At 41.1% G+C, this 21661-nt stretch overlaps 1 protein-coding gene across 1 annotated transcript in view; it reads right to left on the reverse strand.

The window, feature by feature from the left end:
* Positions 1 to 21661, reverse strand: part of slc25a13 (solute carrier family 25 member 13) — a 258563-nt gene that overhangs the window by 44565 nt on the left and 192337 nt on the right. Inside the window, exons 12-13 of the mRNA XM_072575450.1 lie at positions 21276 to 21328; positions 18505 to 18585 (exon numbers count right to left, since the gene is read on the reverse strand). Coding sequence (XP_072431551.1) covers positions 18505 to 18585; positions 21276 to 21328 — 134 coding nt within the window. The remainder of the gene's footprint in view (positions 1 to 18504; positions 18586 to 21275; positions 21329 to 21661) is intronic.

Raw genomic sequence — 21661 nt, forward strand, 5'->3', positions numbered from 1 at the left:
TTTCTCAGGAGGCTAAGGAAATTCAGCATGTCCACAGGAACTCTTACCAATTTATATAGGTGAACTATGGTACTGCAACTGCTCTTCCCAAGACTACAAGAAAAAAGACTCACGAGCACAGCCCAGCCCATCATGCAAACCAGCCTTCCATTCATTGACTCCACCTATACTTCTCCCTCAGGAAAGCAATCAACATAATCAAAGACCTCTTCCATAACAGTTATACTCTCTTCCTTTGATCAGAAGATATAAAGTTTGAATACACGTATGAATAGATTCAAGAAAAGCTTTTTCCCCCGCTGTTATTACACTTTTGAACAGAACTTGCAGCTTCAATTCTGGTCTCTCTCTCTGTGGCTCTAACATCGTAGTCTGCACTCTGTTCTGCTATCCTGATGCACAACGGGCAAAAAAAACCACTTTTCACTATCTGGTACATGTGACAACAATCAATCAACGTTAAAATGTTCTCTCCCCAATATTCCTTTGCCTGTCCAGCCTTATTTCCGAAAACTACTCAGAATTGATCCTTCTCTTGTTGGACTTGATAGATAATGGCAAAAATGTTTCCTGAATTCAATAATGTCCTCTCTAAACTTTTACATTGCATTCATCCACTAAGTATTAGGACAGTTAAACAGAGTCATGGAACAGTATATCTCAGGAACAGGCCCTTCAGCCCACCATGATACCATTCTAAACTAATCCCATTTTTCTGTGCATGATCTGCATCCCTCTGTTATCTTCCTGTTTCGATGTCTCTCTAAATGCCTCCTAATTGCAGCTTTCATATCTGCTCCTACCACTCACCTACTACCCTCTGTGTAAAACGCTTGGTTTAAACTTGCCCCCTCATGTTAAAACTATGCTCCCTAGAATTTGACATTTCCACACCGGGAAACAGGCTCTGACTCTATCCTTGTCTCTCATAATTTTATATAGTTCTATCAGGTCACCCCCTCAGCCTCTAGTGAAAACAATCCAAATTTGTCTAAATTGTCCTTGCAATCCAGGCAACATGCTCATAAACCTCTTCTGCACCCTCTCCAAAGCCTTCACATCTTTCCTATAGTGTGGCGACTAGAACTACACTCAATACTCCAAATGTGGCCTACCTTTAGTTTTACACAGTTGCAACATAACTTGTCAACCTTTATAATCAATGCCCCAACCAATGAAGGCAAGCATGCCGTACAGCATTTTTTACCACCTTATCAACTTTTGGTGGTACTTTCAGGGAGCTATGGACTTGCACACCAAAGTCCTTCTTCATATCAATGCTCCTAAGGGTCCTGCCATTTACTGTACACTTTCCTCTTGCATTTGGCCTCCTCAAATGCATTCGTCTCACATTTGTCTGGATTAAATTCTATCTGCCATTTCTCTGCCCAACTTTCCAGATGATCTATATCCTACTGTATCCTTTGATACAAAACAGAAATTGCTGGAAAAGCAATTAGGATGGAGAGAAGTCAGAGTTAGCATTTCAGGTCCAACTACCATCAGTTCTGAGGAAGGGTCATTGGACTCAAAAAGTTAATTCATGATATCTTTCCACAGATGCTGCCAGACCTGCTGAGTTTTTCCAGCAATGTATGTTTTTGATTCTGTTTTCTAGTATCTACATTTCTTTCAGCTTTTATTTTGTATCCTCTGACTACCTTTCTCACTATCCACAAGTCCTTCAATGTGTTTGTTGTGTTGAAATCGTTCCCTATTATTACCTTAATGGACTGGATTTTCTGGTGGGCATCTGGATCTGTGAGGCTGCTAAAGTTTCAGAGTTGCCAATCATCTGATTAAAATGGCAGCATTGTTAAACTGACAGTGAGGCTGGAGATGGCAAGTTAGGATGGAGGCCAGATGCAGGGAGATTGCTTCAGTGGCCTCACTGCCAGAACTTGAGGATTCAGAATTTTCATATAGTGGACTTACTGAAGTCCTCAAGCCTGTGGGAAAATCCATCCCAGCATCCCTCATCATGTTAAATATGGCAATTACCTCCAAATGCCATCCTAGCCATGTCCCCATTCAAAGAATTCATGCAGAGCAACTGTTTGAGCAAGAAATGACCACAATAGCATGGCAAATAAGGGCTATCTTATGATGCTACTAAAAAAACTGACAAGTCACCTCCATTCTGGAATACCCTTGAGTAAAGCCACGTTACCGCTTTCCATTCTTCTCCTACTAAGGATTATGATGCTAGAATAATTGGTAAAAAATATCTCACTGTACATGGTCATTAAGGAGAGCAAAGACCAGAGAATATCAGTAAATTTCATATGTTAGTATTTCAACAACCTGCATTTATGTAGCACCTTTAACATGAATAAATTTCTCAAGACACGTCATGGCAGTCTAATAAAGTAAATAAAATCTAACAAGTCAAAGAAATAGATATCAATACAAGTATCCAAAAACGTAGATGTTGCAATTAATTTTATGGAGCATTTTAAGGACAAAGAGAGAGAGGCAGTCATTTCTAGTTTTCTAGGCAGTATCAGGAGTGGAGAAGTTGATGTTTCACGTGTAATCCTTCTTCAGGACTGGGGGTGGGTGTAAATGAAGCTGCAGATAAGGCAGGGAGGGGTGGTCAGTGGAGAGGTAGGGATAGGGTACCTTTCCAATGCCACACCCCCACCCCACCTTATCTGCAGGTAGAGGGTATGACCTGATTGGTCAATGGGAGGAATGAATCCACTTAGTAGCTGGAAGGAAGGATCGCCAGAGGAATGGAAGGGAGAGACAGAGGGACTGAGAAGGCAGTTGGGGAATGGGAGGGGAGGTTATTTGAAATTGACGAAATTGATGCTGAACCCCTGGGTAGGCTGCCAAGGCCAGTGCCCCTGCACTGACCCCTTCCCCCCCCATAAGAGGAAATTGGGAGATTCCGACTCAATTTTCCTTCTATCAATATAAATCTAACAATATAAATCTGAATTTTCTGATGTTCTCTATGTTTGGGTAATCCAATGCACATAAGGATAGAGCTGGAAAATCTTTCCTCTGATCAGCCGAGGGAGTCAAGTAAACATAGCAAAAACCATCAATAATATTATTATTTTAGGAGCATTTTCTAATAATCTTTCATGGACAAATTGACAAAAGTCCATATCAATACAATCTAAACAAATTCTTAATAGTACTCGGTAACTAAGAGCTACATGTACGTATATATCAAACTTAGTGCATTTGGTTAACTCTGAAGTCTGCTTTATAGGTAATTATTACATTACATTTTCGGTGACCATGGAATAAAAATTGAAAATTAATATGAGTGAAATAATCAGTCAACTTTTTAAAAATATAAAATGAAAATTATAATTCCTGACATGGAGCAGAATGCTTTCCTTTTGATTGAAAGGTACAAGGAAAACATCCACTTATGGTTTCTATGCATTATACCAAGTTCCAGTATTTTCAAAGTAATTTATTCTGCTTATTGACATTTCACTGTGTACAGAGGCTTCTGTTCAATTTTGTACAAATCAATATAACAAAGAATTCATCTGCATAAAAAAAGCAAATACAGTTATCAAAAGGTGTACACATTCTACTTTGTGCTTCATAATCATAGTTAGTTTGAAGACATCAAAAGGAGGCTAATCAAAGCACAGTTTTCTGTTTCTGAATACTCCTAAAATTACTGCACTGAGGTTTGTACGCAAGAAACCCAGGTCACTGATCAAACACAGCTAGCAATCAAGTGAGTCGATGCTGCCTCTCTCATGATTTACACACAGTCAAGAATCCTCAAGTCTTCTTTTCAAATCTAATATCTAATATGTCTGACTTGGACAGGATCTCTGCTGACAGGTTTCTATTGACAGTACAATTACTTTATTGACAAAAATCCTTTATAAACCTTGCAAATATGAAGCACATTTTTACGTGAAGGGTTTTTAAGTATTCATCTACTAGTTTGAGGTAAGCTGGTATACACTACAGTCACTGAAATTTCAATGCTAGCAATGACGAAATAGAATTGGAACTATATTGTTGTGACTTTGTAGAGGTTTACAAAATCTTGAGGGGCATAGATAAACTGAACAGGTCTTTTCTCCAGGATAGGGAAGTTCAAATCAGAGGTTATAGGTTTAAGGTGAGAGGGGATATATTTGAAAGGGACCTGATGGGCAACTTTTTCCACACCAAGAGTGGTGCATGTATGGATAAAATGCCAGAGGAAGTGTAGAGACGGGTATAATTACAATATTTAAGAGACGTTTGGACAGGTTTAGAGGGATATGAGCCATTCACAGGTAAATTCAGTTCAGTTTAGCAAATCTGGTTGGTATGGACAACTTGGACTAAAGGGTTTGTTTCCATGTTGCATGACTCTATTTCAATGAGGGTCATTGGTGATCACTGACATTAATTATTCTTCAACCAATCATAATTAGAAACTTATGGATTAAATTAGAGCGGTGTGGCTTTCCCAGTCTCCAGAAGACTGCTCAGAAAATGCTATACGTTTGTCAGCAGCCTTCCAGTGAGAGGTCTTCTCTCATGATCAGGTCTCATGTTAAGGATACAGAATTGGGAAGTGGAGAAGGCACTCAAAGCACTGGCTCACTTCACCTCCAATTTTCTTCATTTCTCACTTTACCAATCCCATCCGTACTCACTCAACTTCGGTCTAGAGTCCCTTCACAGACTTTGGTCTCTGCTCGGTTTATGGATTAGACCATACATCCTCAAAATATATCCAAGAGATACTCAAGACCTAACTTTTAACTTATTTAGAGTCATAGAGATGTACAGCATGGAAACAGTCCCTTCAGTCCAACTTGTCCATGCCGACCAGTTATCCTAAACTAATCCGGTCCTATTTGCTAGCAATTGACCCATATCCTTCCACATTCTCCCTAATCACATTCCTATCCAGATGCCTTTTAGATATTGTAATTGCACCAGCCCCCACCACTTCCTCTGGCAGCTCGTTCCATATACTCACCACCATCTGCATGAAAACATTGCCCCTTAGGTCCCTTTTAGATTTTTCCCTTCTCACCCTAAACCCATGCCCTCTAATTCTGGACTTCCCCACCCCAGGGATAAGACTTTCTCTGTTTATCCTATCCATGTCAATCATGATTTTATCAACCTCTATAAGGTTAACCCTCAACCTCCAATGCTCCAGGGAAAACAACCCCAGCCTATTCAGCCTCTCCCGTAGCTCAAACCCTACAACTCTGGCAACATCCTTCTAAATCTTTTCTGAACCCTTTCAAGTTCCACAACATTTTTCCAATCGCAGAGGATACAGAATTATACACAATATTCCAAAAGTCGCCAAACCAATGTCCTGTACAGCGACAACATGGCCTCCAAACTATGATACTCAATGTTCTGACCAACAAAGGAAAGCATACCAAATGCCTTCTTGATTATGTTATCTACCTGTAATGCCACTTTCATGAAACGATGAATCTGTACTCCAAGATCTCTTTGTTCAGCAGCACTCTCCAGGACCTTACCATTAAGTGTAAAAGTCCTGCCCTGATTTGCCAAATTTAACTCTGCCTGCCATGCCTCAGCTCATAGGCCCATCTGAACAAGATTCCATTGTACTCTGAGGTAACCTTCTTAGCTATCCAATATACCTCCAATTTTGGTGTCTTCTGCAAACTTACTAACTATAACTACTATGTTCACATTCAAATCATTTATATAAACGATGAAAAAAAGTGGAACCAGCATCGATCCTTGTGTCACACCACCAGTCACAGGGGTCTAAAAGGCAACCCTCCACCACCACCCTCTGTCTTCTACCTTTGAGCCAGTTCTGTGTCCATATGGCTAGTTCTCCTTGCATTCTGTGTGATCTAACCTTGGTAAACAGTCTACCTTAGGATCCTTGTTGAATGCCTTACTGAACTCCATATAGATCACGTCCGCTGCTCTGCCCTCATCAAAAATCTCAATCAAGTCAGTGAGACATGATTTCCCAGTCACAAAGTCATGCTGACTATCCCTAATCAGTCCCTGCCTTTTCCAAATACATGTACATCCTGTCCCTCAGGGAAGCCTCCAAAAACTTGCCTACCACCAATGACAGGCTCATTGGTCTATAGTTCCCCAGCTTGTCCTTACCACCCTTCTTAAACAGTGGCATCACGTTAACCAACCTTCAATCTTCCAGCACCTCACCTGTTACGATCGATGATACAAATATCTCAGCAAGGAGCCCAGCAATCACTTCCCTAGATTCCAACAGAGTTCTAGGGTACACCTGATCAGGTCCTGGGGATTTACCCACCTTTATGCATTTCAAGACATCCAGCACCTCCTCCTTATAATGCGGATATCTATTTCTCCACATTCTACATCCTCCATGTCCTCCTCCACAATAACATTGATGCAAAACACTCGTTTAGTATGTCTTCCATCTCCTGCCGTTCCACGCATAGGATGTCTTGCTGATCTTTGAGGGGCCTATTTTTTCCCTAGTTTCCCTTTAATATTCACAGAGTCATGAAGTTGTACAGCATGAAAACAGACCCTTCAGTCCAACTCATTCATGCCAATCTATCCCAATCTATTCTAGTCCAACCTGCTAGCACTTGACCCATATCCCTCCAAACCCTTCCTATTCATATTTTCATCCAGATGCCTTTTAAATGTTGCAATTGTACTCGCCTCCACGACTTCCTCTGGCAGCTCATTCCATACACGTACCACCCTCTGTGTGAAAATGTTGCACCTTAGGTCTCAGTGATATCTTTCTCCTCTCACCTTTTCTGAACCCTTTCAAGTTTCACAACTTTGTTCCGATACGAAGGAGACCAGAATTGCACACAATATTCCAAAAGTGGCCTAACCAATGTCTGGTACAGCAGCAACATGACCTCCCAACTCCTGTACTCAATATTCTGACCAATAAAAGAAAGCATATGCCAAACACCTTCTTCACTATCCTATCTACCTGCAACTCTACTTTCAAGGAAGTATGAACCTGCACTCCAAGGTCTCTTTGTTCAGCAACACTTCCTGGGACCTTACCATTAAGTGTATAAGTCCTGCTCTGATTTGCTTTGCCAAAAAGCAGCACCTCGTATTTCTTTAAATTCAAATCCATCTGCCACTCCTCAGTCCAGTGGCCCATTTAATCAAGATTGTGTTGTAATCTGAGGTAACCTTCTTTGCTGTCCACAACACCTCCAATTTTGGTGTCATCTGCAAACTTACTAACTATACCTCTTACGATCACATCCAAATCATTTATACAAATGACGAAACTAATGCACTGATCCTTGTGGCACTCCACTGCTACTGGCCTCCACCTCCACCCTGTCTTCTACCTTTGAGCCAGTTCAAATGCATCCAAATGGCTAGTTCTCCTTGTTTTCCATGACATCTAACCTTGCTAGCCAATTTCCCATGGGGAACCTTGTCGAATGCCTTACTGAAGTCCTTATATGTCATGTCTCTGCCCTCATCAATCCTCTTCGTTTCTTCTTCAAAAAACTCAATCAAGTTCGTGAGACATGATTTCCCATGCACAAAGCCATGTTGACTATCCTTCAGGATTCCCCCTCCAATAACCTGTCCACCATCAAAGTCAGGTTCACCAATCTATAGTTCCCTGGCTTGTCCTTATCACCTTTCTTAAATAGTGGCACCAGGTTAGCCAACCTCCAGTCTTCCAGCAGCTCACTTGTGATATCGATGATACAAATATCTCAGCAAGGAGCTCAGCAATCACTTCCCTAGCTTCCCACAGAGTTTTAGGGTACACCTGATCAGGTCCTGGGGATTTATCCACTTTTATGTGTTTCAAGACATCCATTACTTCCTCCTCTGTAATATGGACATTTTTCAAGATGCCACCATCTACTTCCCTACATACTATAGCTTCCGTGTTCTTTTCCACAGTAAACACTGATGCAAAATACTCATTTAATATCTCCTCCATCTCCTGCAGCTCCACACAAAGGCTGATCTTTGAGCAGCCCTATTCTCTCCCTAGTTACCCTATTGTCCTTAATGTATTTGTAAAATCCCTTTGGATTCTCCTTAACTCTATTTGCCAAAGCTACTTTAAGTTTAATCAAGAGACATATTTCAAATAAAACATATAATCAAGAAAGAACCCACTCTACTCACTATTGTAGTTTTACAGCAAGGCTATACTTAAAAGTATTCACTTATCCGTTTCTGTGCTGTGACCTCTCCTAAACTGACCTCTCCAAGATCAGTTGTGAATTTCACTGTTTGTTAATTTCCCTAGATGCACTCCCATGTCCAGCGATACATGAATTCAACAGCAAAGGCAGTAACTGCGCAAGTTATCTGCCGTGTCAGTTCGCAGTATGGGTTTTTCTCTCTCTCTCTCTCCCCCCACCTCCCCATCCAACCTCCCCCCCCACCCTCCCCACCCCCCTCCCCCCCCACCCTCCCCCCCCCCACCCCCCAACTGACCTGACCATGTGCTGCCTTTGCTTGTCCTTCTCCCTTTTAAAGGTGCCGGGTTTTTTTACTTTTCTTTTCTCCAAAGTTCCAAAACAATGCAACAGCCCACGTCGATTTTCCTGTGCCTCAGATGCTGCATCACCTGCTGTGTTTTTCCAGCAACACACTCTCAACTCTGATCTCCAGCATCTGCAGACCTCACTGTCTCCCAGCCCAGCACATCAGTTCAAAGGATATGGCTGGAGAATTTGCAACAACCTTCAACTACAAGTAGCTAGTGGAGGATCCATCCCAATCTCCTTCAGAGGTCCCAGCCTCACAGATGTCAGTATTCAGCCTATTTGATTCACTCTACATGCTATTAAGAAACAGTTGATGGTATTGGTAGGGCAAAGGCTATAGGCCCTGACAATATTCCAGCAATAATACTGAAGATGTGGTCCAGAACTTGGTAAACTCCTAGCCAAGCTGTTCCAGTATAGCTACAACACGACCATCTATCTGACAATGTGGAAAATTGTCCAAGCATGTCCTGCACACAAAGAACAGAGCTAAATCCAACCCAGACAATTACTGTCCCATTTGTCAATTCTTAAACCATCAATAAAGTGATTGAAGGTAATATCAACAGTATTATCAAGCAACATACATTCAGCAAAAATCTGCACCCTCATGTCCAAATTGGATTCCATCAGTGTCACTCAGCTCCTGATCTCATTACAGCTTTGGTTCAAACATGGACAAAAGCACTGAATTCCAGAGATGAGGTGAGAATGACAGCTCTTGGTATCAAAGGTGCATTTGACCAAGTTTGACGTCAAGAAGTCAGAACAAAATTAGACTCTATGGGAATCGGGGGAAAGCTCTCTGCTGGTTGCAGTCATACCTGGCACATAGGAAGATAATTGTGGTTGTAGGTGGTCAGTCAGCTAAACTCCAGGTCATCTAGCCTAACCATCTTCATCTGCTTCATCAATGGCCTTCCATCCATCATAAGATTAGAAGTAGGGATGTTCACCAAAGATTGCACAATGTTTACCAACATTCACAACTCAGATACTGAAGCAGTCCATGTCCAAATGCAGCAAGACCTGGACAATATCCAGGCTTGGGCTGAAAAGTGGCAAGTAACATTCATACCAGTCAACTGCCAGGCAATAATGATCTTCAGTAAGCGACAATTTGACAGCCTTTCCTTGACATTCAATTCACCGAATCTCCTACTAGTGATATTTTGAGGGGGGGGGTTACCATTGACCAGACACTCAACTGGACTAACCACACAAATGCACAAATGTAATAACAAGAACAGGTCAAAGACCAGGAAACTGCAACAAGTCACTGACCTCCACATTACCTGAAACCTGTCTACCATCGATAAGGTATGTCAGGAATGTGATGTAATAGTCCCCAAATGCCTGAATGATTGCAGAACCAACAACATTCGAGAAGCCTGACACCATCCAGAACAAAGCAGCCTACTTAATTGGCACCACACTCACAAACATCCAGTCATTCCACCATTGGCGCTCAGTAACAGCGGTGTGTAACATCTACGAGATGCATTCACCAACGATCCTCTAACAGCACCTTCCAAACTCATGGCCACTATCATCTGTAAGGATAAGGGCAGCAGATACACGGGAACACCACCATTTATAAGTTCCCCTCCAAGCGACTGACCATCTGACTTGGAAATATACTGCTTTTTTTGTCAATGTTATTTGGTCAATATCCTGGAAGTCCCTTCCCAGTGGCATTTTAGTTCTACTTCCAGCAGATCAACTGAAAACATTCAAAATGGCAGGAGAAAGTGAGGACTGCAGATGCTGGAAGTCAAAGTCTAGAGTGGGGTGCTCGAAAAGCACAGCAGGTCAGGCAGCATCTGAGAAGCAGGAGAATCGACGTTTTGGGCATAAGCCCTTCATCAGGAATTCTTGCCTGAAACATCGATACCCCTGCTCCTCAGATGTTGCTTGACCTACTGTGCTTTTCCAGCACCCCACATTTAAGAAGGCAGCTTACCACCACCTTCTTAAGAGCAAGTAGGAATGGGTAATAAATGTTGGCCCATGCAGCGATGCACATACTCTACAAGCAAAAAAAACTAAGTAATTGGCAGGCAGGACATCACCACAGGGATCCCAAATTCTTTGTAAGGCCTGACTGTATCGATTAAGTGCCTGAAGGACAGTTAATACCTTTGGACCTCCACCAAGAAAATAACAGAGGCTCTCCACTAGATGGCCCGACCAGTGGGTTAGATTCCCAGCAGGTCAAATAAACCCAGCCCACACTAAGGAGGAGAGTGAATTAGATAGAATCAAATCTCTCAAGCTGGGAAAGGGCATTATTATCATCCACAGAATTATAATCAGTGCAATGATATTTTTCATTATACTTGAAGTGTTTCATGGAAGGAATAATAAAACTTGTCCCTTTGAGGTGTGTTTTTACCTGTTTAATTTCCAACTCTTTGTTTGCAATCTGGAATTGCATTTTCTCATTCATTTTGTCTTATCTTCCCCATTCACTTATTTTCTATATCCCATAATTTAAAATTTCCAGCTATTCATTCGCAAGTGCTGTATTCCTTCTTTCCTCTTTATTTATCTATTCTTTCCCTCTTGTCTTTCTTTCCTTTTTTGTCCTCATTTTGTAATTTATCCACATCCTCATTTCATTTGTTTTTCCTCATTAATTTAGTTCCTTCTCACTCCAATTACCTGCTCTTACTTCTTTCACATAATAATTCACTCCTTTGCTCAGTTATAGTTCCCTTCCCTATTTCTGGGTTTTACTCTCTTCTCTAATCTAATTACTGTATCTCTACTTCTTTACATATATATGCTCTCAATTTACTTTGGTTTGGCTTGTTGCTCTCATTTCTTTCCTTTGTCTTAGACTGCTTGAATTGGATGAATGTCAATTTAATCAATAAGATGCTAGGAAAATCAAAACCTCTCTTAACCTGTCATAAATCCATCCCTGCACAATTTCATCCTTGACCAACTACTGTCTCAACGCAGTACAATTTTGGCATTAATCCTCATGACCAACTCTGTGAGAAATAAATCTGGGCAGGCAGCTTTACTCATTTTACTTAATGCTGATTACTCATTTGCATGATTCATTGGGACCTGGAGCGGCTCATCACTCAATGATGGCTAAGAGTCTTTCCATTCAATTCAGCTAACTCTGTTTGCTAGTAACCTTATGAATAATACAGGCAGGCCCTGATTTACAAATGGATTTCATTCTCAAGTCCGCTTGCGAAGCAATTTGTATGTAAGTCAGAACACAATACGAAAGTATCATTTATCAGTACGAAGATATGTTGGAATGTTGGATCTTTTAAATTATTAATACACCCTGTATGGGATCCTGCTCACAAGTACAAGTGCTTATAGTTTGAACATTCATAAATCAGGGACCCTCAATATATATTGAAATGGAAAAGCAATGGGAAACTTAGTATTGTGTTTTGTTGATAAATGCAGCCATTTTAGTTAGTTAAAACTGATGCACAGTTGCTAAACAATTTATTCTGTCTCTATTGAGAGTGTGACATCTCTACAGGCCAAAGTTAATGGCCTTGGTGGTGGCCCAATCCAACAGCCAGAGAGCTGTGGCAATCACATCATGGCAATTTCTAAGGGCCCCAGAGAGCAAATGTCTATCGGATAGTTGGCTGCTTGCTGTCCAGGTTCCCAGGCCTTTACAGGCAACCTTCCTGCTCTAAGACATCCAAAGACATCTAATTCGGAGACCCCATTCTCTTTTCATAATCCTCAAGGAGATACTCCACTGAGCACATGAAAGTAAAAAATCTACAAATTGCAATTCTTTGTTGTAATCAGTTACTTGTTTTGAAATACTGAACACAATGTTTCTCCAACAGTAAAGTGTTGATTATTTTACTGGAAAATGCAATTATGAAACTGGCAACTTAACATATAATTAAAATAAATTATACCATTATAAGTTTAAGAAGTTCAACACAAACCTTACAGATTTCAAGTCAAATACATTTTGCAGACACAGATTTTGCCAATAGGTTGCCACTTTTGATGTCTTACCCAGATAACAGTGCCACTTCGAATTACTTTTTGCCTATCCCCACTCAACTGAATTAATAAATGAATAACTTATTGTTACATATACCTTGAAGATACAGGGAAAAATATTCTGTCACCACAATCCAACATTATTTTGAGTTACAATAAGAGTAAAAATAAATTATTCAAATAAGAGTTCACCTTCTGTCCAAATTGGGGCCTCAAGTATGGCTTCAGGACTTCTGCAAGGTCTTCGCAAAGGATTCCAGTCCTCAAAGGATCCTACTCTGGGATCAGCAATGATGTCACTGATGCCCAAAAGACCCTGGCTCTGCTGCCCTGCCTCACTGACATCACCAAGAGTCCAGATTCCAGGCCTACCACTGCCAGGAATCCCACTCCAGACACTGCCACCCCCAAGAATCCAGGTTCTGGGCTTACTGCTGCTAGGGGTTCAGATTCCAGGTCTACCACTGCCAGGAGTCCAGGCTCCAGGCCTACTGCCACTGGGAGTCCAGGCTCCAAGCATACCGCCACTGGGAGTCCAGGCTCCAGGCACCACCACTGTCAAGAATCCCGGTCCATGCTGTGCTAAACCCACCATTCCACCGATAGCGCTCCAGCCTCAAAGATGAAGAAAAATGGAAGAAAGGATGAAAGGTAGGTAGAGAAAATGGCCTGGAGTGGATGGGCTCCAATGAGCCCAAACACTACACACTGTGCCAGTACCCTCTTGGAAGGCTGAGAGACTGTAATTAAAATTCCAAGTTCCAATGAAGCAAAATTTAATGATGAGGGATATACATTGTATTGATGAAACCTGCTAACATCTGATTATGCTGTATTTATGTACACCTTTTAAAAAGCCTTCTACTCAAACATGGAAGATATGTATTGCTACTAACATGCTCCATTGCTTGAAAGTGTTATATATTTTGGAGAAAAACCAACTATCCCTATTGCAGGTTCTTCACCAGGCCATCAGCGGAAGGCAAGAGCTACTTTTCCATGAAGATGGTGCAAGAAGGCCCTCCAACCAGATCACAGCAACCTGGGCAGAGGTAGTCAAGGGGGGGAGGAAGAGCCACCAAAGGGTGACCAGGCAAACTGCAACCAATTCAGAAAAAGAGTAAACAATCTGTTGTGATCTGTAAAGCTGAGTGCTAATGTCACATTTTCAATAATTTTCTCACAGGGTTATCAGTAATACATACGTGACGGCATGGGCAATGCGGCTCAGTGGTTAGCACTGCTGCCTCAGAACGCTAAGCGCCTGGGTGACTGTCTGAGTGGAATCTGCACGTTCTCCCCATCCCTATGGGGGTTTCCTCTGAGTTCTCCCACACCCATGGAGAAGATAATGATGCCATGTGCTCAGTGCATCAGTGTCTATACAAAAAGGAAACGAGATCCCTGAACCTCCCTGCTGGAGTTGCTTACCCTTGGGATGGCAGGGAACTGTCTTCAGACAGCCAGATGGAGGAGGAACACATGCTAGTTGCATCTGAACCTTCCTCTGAGGACATCCCAATGTTACCAATATCTCCTTACACCCTCTACCAGTAAGCAGATAAACTCAAACCAACAAACATGGCATTTCTGCACTCTCATGTTTCAAGACTCTGCATTTTCAAAGGATTCCTAGAATGGTCATCCAAGGCAATGGAGTAATACATCGAGTAGACTGCCTTCATCTCAGTCAGTGGTGTCAGGATAGCAGTTAGGAAAAGCAGAAGTAAAAGTAAAGAAATGATAAGCTCAAAGATGGCATAGGTGATTTTTTCCATCGAGTTTGCACTTGTAAATATATGCACAATATAATTCATTTGATGTAATTCTTTAACATGGTTTGAATTTGGTGTGGTCCATCATAATACCAAGAAGGTAACAGTCATGGCATGCCCATGTTTCTCATAACATGATAACTGAAGAGAGGATGGAGATACCAACATTATTCCTGAATAATATATTGCATTTTCTTGCATTTTTTATTGAATGAAGACACTAGTCAGAGTACACCTGGAACACTGAACAGTTTTGGTCCTCTTAGATCGAAGGAAAATATAATGGAATTGGAGGCAATTCAGAGAAGCTTCACTACATTGATTCAGAGCATGAATGGATTTTCCTCTGAAATGTTAAGCAGGTTGGGCTTGTACTTATTGACATTTAGAAGAATGGGAAGTGACATACTGAATCATAAGGATGCAGAAGGACTCTTTCTCATTCTGGCAAAGTCAGGGATCAGACGGCATAAGCTCAAAATAAAGTGAGGCCTATTGAAGACAGATGAGGAGGAATTTCTTCTGGGGGTAGTGAATCTGTGAATTCTTTACCACAGATGGCTGTCAAGGTTAGGCCATTAAGAATATTCAAGACTAAGATAAATGGATTTTTAATCAATAAATGAATCAGGGGTTATTAGGAAAGGATAGGAAGGTGGAGTTGTAGCTTATCAGATCAGCTATAATCTCATTGAATGATGGAGCAGACTTGATGGGATGAATGGTCTACTTCAACTCCTGTCTTATGGTCATCTGATATTATACTTCTGTGATGATCACGCTGTGGAACATGGTTTTAAATACAGATGCAGTGGAATCCCACCTCCCAAAAATCTATGCATTCAGAGAATATTGGCTCATTTATGTCACAACCACTGTAAATGAGACAGGTATAGTTTTACTAAAAAAAACACTTCAACAATAGTGCTTTGGGTATGGAGGCCATCACATTTGAATGCACTCCTGTGATGTCCTTTGTACCAGTACTCAACATCAACTATGTGAAAATACTGCTTCACACACACTATTATAGGTTGTAGAGGAAACAGGTTTGGAGATAATTAGGAAGAGGTCTGCCTTCTTACCTAGTGCAGTCTACATGAGAGTACACATCAACGACAACAAAGTGGTTGACTCTTAAATACCCTCTAGACAATTACGAATAGACAATTAATGCTGCACTAGTCAGCAGTACCTATCAATGAATCAATATAAATATGTGGCAAGGAAAGATGGCAGAGTTGGCTATACAGCCAGGAAGGTGATGGAGGTCTGGGATTGGAATAATGATCATCAATCCATCACTGCTATATACATTCTGTGTAGATTAGGTTTTCTCTAATATCCTGACCAGGTCTCTGTATGGACCTGACATCCTTGAAAGACTCATTTGCATTCAGAAATAGCTGGAAAAACTCAGCAGGTCTGGCAGAATTTGTGGAGAGAAAGTGAGCTTCAGATCCAGTGACTCTTCTTCAGAACTGAAACATTAACTCTGCTTTCTCTCCACATATGCTGCCAGACCTGCTGAGCTTTTCCAGCAATTTCTGATTTAGTTTCTGATTTCCAGCATCCACAGTTCTTTGGGTTATGTGTTTCTTTTTGAATTCATAGATTCAACTTCACGCTCTGAACAATCGCGATCCTCTTCGTCTGAAGAAAGATTAGGCAGGTGGTTCTGCTTCTTCTCCTGATCCTCCCCTTACAATATCTGTCCACGTAGCAGCACCAAGCTGAGCAATGTACAACAGACCATTGTTATTTGTTAAACATTTTGGGGTGCATATTGCAGAGCTCTCAAGATCCGTTAAGGCAATTGAAGCAATTTTTAAGAATGGTATACTCAATAATGGCTTTGAATGGACATACGAGCTCAATCATCTCTTCTCCCTTGCCCTGGGATTGGCTTATTACCATCATCTGCCTATAAGCAGGGGATAGATTTTGCAACTGAGGTATAATCCAATGATTTGGAGCTTCTAAAGAGTTGTGCAAGGTGTATGCATTATACAGCTGCACAGAAATCTAACACAGATCTGTTATTCTTCTTCTGTGGTGGTACGCCAGCTAAAAATAACAGCCGTTCAGTCTGACAGATTGGTGATGTTCTGCACAGCGGTCACCCAGTCACGCATTTAATCCAATTTGTAATTTCACTTGAAGCAGTGTTTACTTGTACGTTATTCAATCTATTGGAGGGTTTGAGCTATAGGGAGAGGCAAAATAGGCAGGGGCCTTTTTCCTTAGAACTTTGGAAGCTGAGGGATGGTCTTATACAGGGCATATAAAATAATGAGGGATATGTATAGGGTGAACAGCCATATTGTTTTCCCAGGATAGGGGAATCCAGAACTAGAGGGCACAGATTTAAGGTGAGAGAAGAAAAAATCAAAAGGAACTTTTTCAGCATAGAGGCTGGTGCATGTATGGAACAATAAGAGAAATTGCTGGAAAAGCTCAGCAGGTCTAGCAGCATCTGTGGAGAGAAATCAGAGTTAACCTTTCAGGTCGAGTGACCCTTCCTCAGAAGGATTATCACTTTGTTTACCAGTATTTTACAGTCTTCAGGAATCAACATGGAGTTGAACAACTCAGAGATGAAATCTTAATTTTAACCCATTTTGATTACCACTGCAAGCCCCGTGTCTTGTATGCATTGCTTTGCTCTTAACAGAGCTGACTTATTTTCTATTATTAACATCTACTATTCACACTTAAACTGCGTATCTCTTCCCTGTTATCATTAACACACATTTAACATAACACTTAACATTTAACTGTACAACACTACCTGCTTTTCCAGCCACTTTCGGTTTCAGAGAAAAGTCATATACACTGGATTTGTAATCTTAATTCTGTTTCCTTCTCCATAGTTGCTGCCAGACTTGCTGAGTTTCTCCAGCACTTTCTGTTTGCTCAATCAGGAGATCTCTTTAAATGAGAACTGAAAATTTAAACACACATTCCTCCACTGACTGAAGCAGAATTTTCACTAATTTCATTTCCAAAATGAAAATCATTCTGATGGCTTTGCCACACATTATTTACTGTAGTTAATTCAATTTCTATACCCAAAAGCGTGCTCAAAAAAAGGAAAAGTAGCACAACAGTTGTCTGACATTTGAGTTGAGTTGAGCTTGAAAGCTATGCTCTATTCAATACTAAGTACACCTATTTACTCTTCCACACCTTTACCTCCTATAATCTGATCTTTTCTTCGCATTTTGGGGGTGGACTGTAAAAAGTAGGCTGAGGCTTGCACTGGGAGCAGGGAGAGGCCTGAAGTGGAGCAGACCAGATCTGAACCTAGAGCAGAGGGAGGAGGCTTCAAGAGGTGTGTCTGTGTGTGTTTTGGGGGAGAGGGTGTTGGGATTTGAGCCTTGCAAAGCATGCACAAGGACTGGAGCAAGGCCTGTATTAGGAGCAGAGTGAAGACTGCACTGGAAGAAGGGGGGGGACATGCACCAGGGGTGGGTGAGGCCTGTACCAGGAGCTAGGGCAACAGCCTCGGTCTGTCCATTTTGTGGATTAGTTTTTAGAAAAACATTATTAAAAGTTTGACCAACTTTTCTAAATGCATATTTCCTGTTGCATCTTCATTTTCTAACATTGCATTAGTGATCACAATTGTAAATTCAGCTCTTGGGGCATCCTAAGGCTATAAAGGTAGCATGTAAATTCAAGTCTTTCTGGTTAAAATACTTATCAACTAAGTGAAATAATTGCACAGAGGCCAGTATTCTGTCACCAAGTCACCTTTTATTTATATGTGGAGAGTTGCTGACAATGCTCTAGCTCTCTCAGAGCCAGCTATCAGAGTGAATAGGATGTCTGACCCACCTGTTCTTATCTATCAGCCAGGGTTCCCTGATTGGAACAGATTAACAGCCCTCCTCAGGGAATTCATATTCTATGAGGTCCACCTGGTTGACCTTGTTACAATCACTACACCAAGGTCCATTTCTCCTGAGCTCTTTTCACACCAATTCCAAAATAACAAAAAACATCAGCATTCACATCATACCACATATTTAGTGTTTGATCTTAGAAAATCTCAGGTCCACAATGAAATTGCCATTTGCTATGCTAGACCTATGCATCAGGAAGTGACAATGTGAGTCTTCCTTGAATGCTTTTATAAAACAACTATAGTTATAGGAAGGGAAATTTTTTTTTTGAAAACCTTTGTCCATGAGGATCAGAATGGAAGATCAACAAGTCAGATCATAAACATCAATACTCACACAACCACCAGCAAGTATTTCTGCTGCAAGTACAATGGAGCCATCTTTCCGAATAAATCTGTCTCTTACAAAATCATTTGTCTGAAATTAAATAAAATATTTTGAATAAAACAATGAAATTCATCTCCAAATCTATTTTTTTTAACTGTCAACAATAGCAGAAAGCACATATGTTAATGTTTTTCATTCTGAATTTACCTTAAAACTTCACAGATCTGCAGCTATACCTCACTAACAGCACCCTGATATTATCCAGTCAAATTCACAAAGAATGGCGCCTTGGGAAAGATCTTCGAGGAGAAAGTGAGGACTGCAGATGCTGGAGATCAGAGCTGAAAATGTGTTGCTGGAAAAGCGCAGCAGGTCAGGCAGCATCCAAGGAACAGGAGAATTGACGTTTCGGGCATAAGCCCTTCTTCAGGAATGAGGAAAGTGTGTCCAGCAGGCTAAGATAAAAGGTAGGGAGAAGGGACTTGGGGGAGGGGCAACATATTTTCAGCCTTGGGAAAGATACCAGAGAAGTAATATTTCTAAGAAATAAAACCCAGTATAAGTCACTACTTTTAATTTCTGGACGCTGGATTTAAATCCAGCTCAGAATGGAAGAATTAAAATTTGTGTTTGATGGCTATAAGGTCACCATGTAAAGGGTTTCAGCAGCTCCAGTTCAGTGTACAATGAACAAGAGGTTACAGCACAGAATTGATCTTAATCATGCATTAATGGACAATCTCACTCAGAAAGAACTGAACAGTTGCTGTGAAAGATAGAAATCAAAATCACTGAAATGGGGATACTCTTTTGTGACTAGGAATCAAGTAGATTATGCAGTACAGCACAAAACTATGAGTGACTACAGAATCCCTGAAGTCCCATCTTGAGCTGTCTCCAAGTGGGAGAATGGCAAGAGTTGGCTAATTAAGCCTATGGCCAGAGGTTTATTTGCTCACTTAAGGCTTTGATTCCTCCAGTCTTGCTTAGGGGAGGCAGTTGAGGATTCCTTGTTAAAGGCACCCCTCTACTGTGTTCGCCCTTCTATCATCACGTACCTTTTCCTGGGATGCAGTGACCATCACAACTTTGGATGGGTGTCATATATAGGCAACAGTCACTACCTCTCTAGTTATTGCTCTGACCGGCCGTCAGCTCTCGGTAAGTAAGATCTCAGTCCCTGTGGACTGCTGTGTCACGGTGGGTGGCACAGTGGCACAGTGGTTAGCACTGCTGCCTCACCGTGCCTGAGACCCAGGTTCAATTCCCGCCTCAGGCGACTGACTGTGTGGAGTTTGCACGTTTTCCCCGTGTCTGCGTGGGTTTCCTCCAGGTGCTCCGGTTTCCTCCCACAGTCCAAAGATGTGCAGGTCAGGTGAATTGGCCATGCTAAATTGCCTGTAGTGTTAGGTAAGCAGTAAATATTGTGCTTCGGCAGGTCGGTGTGGACCTTTTGGGCCGAAGGGCCTGTTTCCACACTGTAATGTAATCTAATCTAATCTAAATGTCTCAGTGGAATAAAATGGAGGACAGTTTCCAAAATGAGGTGACAAGAGATAGCTGCCAACTCTCCAGAGAGCAGCCAAGAATGTCTCAAATGCCAAGATTTCACCTTGGATGCCTGAGATGGGAAAGATTCGACTCCACACTATTAACATCTCTGATCTCGACCTTAGAATTGCAGAGAGAACAAAAGGAAGAAAATTAGAGAAGAAAATATGCTCGTAGGGTGGAATCTTGTGGAGTTACATGTATCCCCTGCTACACAGCAGGTAAAACCCCTATACTGCATATTTTAAGGAAGACCTGTCATTATTGAGGCAGTTAAGTACTTAACAAGCCAATGTTAGGCATTTCTTTGTGATCAAAAACTCCAGGGGTATATGTCCTGCCTGCTGCACGCTGCCAGCCATGGCGACTGAGAAGGGTCGACAGCAGGGGCAGTGTAGTGGTTGTCAATGGGTCCCTTTCCTGATGCTGGGTCGCTTGATAGCCTTGAACAAGGGATATCACTCCATGCTCAGAAATTATCAAAGCCGGGTTTGTTTCTCACACCTCTTGCAGGGTGAGCCCCCAACTAGCTGCTGAGGTAACCATAGTATCACTGGAATGAGGATGAAGTCACATCCACTATCCTCCTCACAAATTTACCATCAGGAAAGGCACAGAATTCCACCTGGAGTTTCTAATGTTGACAAAACATGATGTTATACATATTCTGAAAGATCATTAATATTCTGGAATTTGGTAAACCAAGACGCATATATAAATTTAAAATGAAGTAATTATGTTTGGAGTGACAAACAAGTTGTCAGTTTTGAAATATGCGTTGCTGGAAAAGCGCAGCAGATCAGGCAGCATCCAAGGTGCAGGAGAATCGACACTTGTCCTCAAACAAGTGGGAAATCCCAGAAAAAAAGTAAAAGTGATCTTAAAAATGGGAAATTAAAACAGTAATCACTGGAAATACACAGACCAACCAACATTAATAACAATAATAATTTTGGTGATGAAGATATAAACCCTTCTTCAGGAATCTTTAGCAGGAGAATCAACGTTTCGGGCATAAGCCCTTCTTCAGGAAGTTGTCAGTTTTGCAAGGTAAGTCACTAACAGTTGTGTTAAATATTTATAGCAGTCAACATGAGCACATATGATACCAAAATGTTCAAACACAAATTCAGATGCAACATCAGAGAATGAAACATTTCTATAGTAAGCATGACATGACACTTTGTAAAGTTAAGTAATATCTTTAAGAATGTATTTACAACACTTACAGTAAGTTTTATAGCTTTCTCTGGTGCAACACCCATCAGCTGTGGTATTAGTCCTATAATGGGGAACACACACAAGGATTAGGTTTATTAATATCAATCAGAGCAAATGTATGTCTTCTTTTGAGAAGAGCTCCTCAGTTATGGCTAAAAGCAAGCAGTAAGTCAATGATAAAGAAGGAAGAACAGCAATTCTATTTTCAATTAATGAGTTTTATTTCCTCAAACAAGTGGGAAATCCCAGACAAAAAGTAAAAGTGATCTTAGAAATGGGAAATTAAAGCAGTAATCACTGGAAATACACAGACCAACCAACATTAATAACAATAATAATTTTGGTGATGAAGATATCTGCATAATAATATAAATGTTCTTAGTGTTATCGTGAT

The sequence above is a fragment of the Chiloscyllium punctatum genome, chromosome 8 (genome assembly GCF_047496795.1).
Source record: "Chiloscyllium punctatum isolate Juve2018m chromosome 8, sChiPun1.3, whole genome shotgun sequence".
Classification (NCBI taxonomy): domain Eukaryota; kingdom Metazoa; phylum Chordata; class Chondrichthyes; order Orectolobiformes; family Hemiscylliidae; genus Chiloscyllium; species Chiloscyllium punctatum.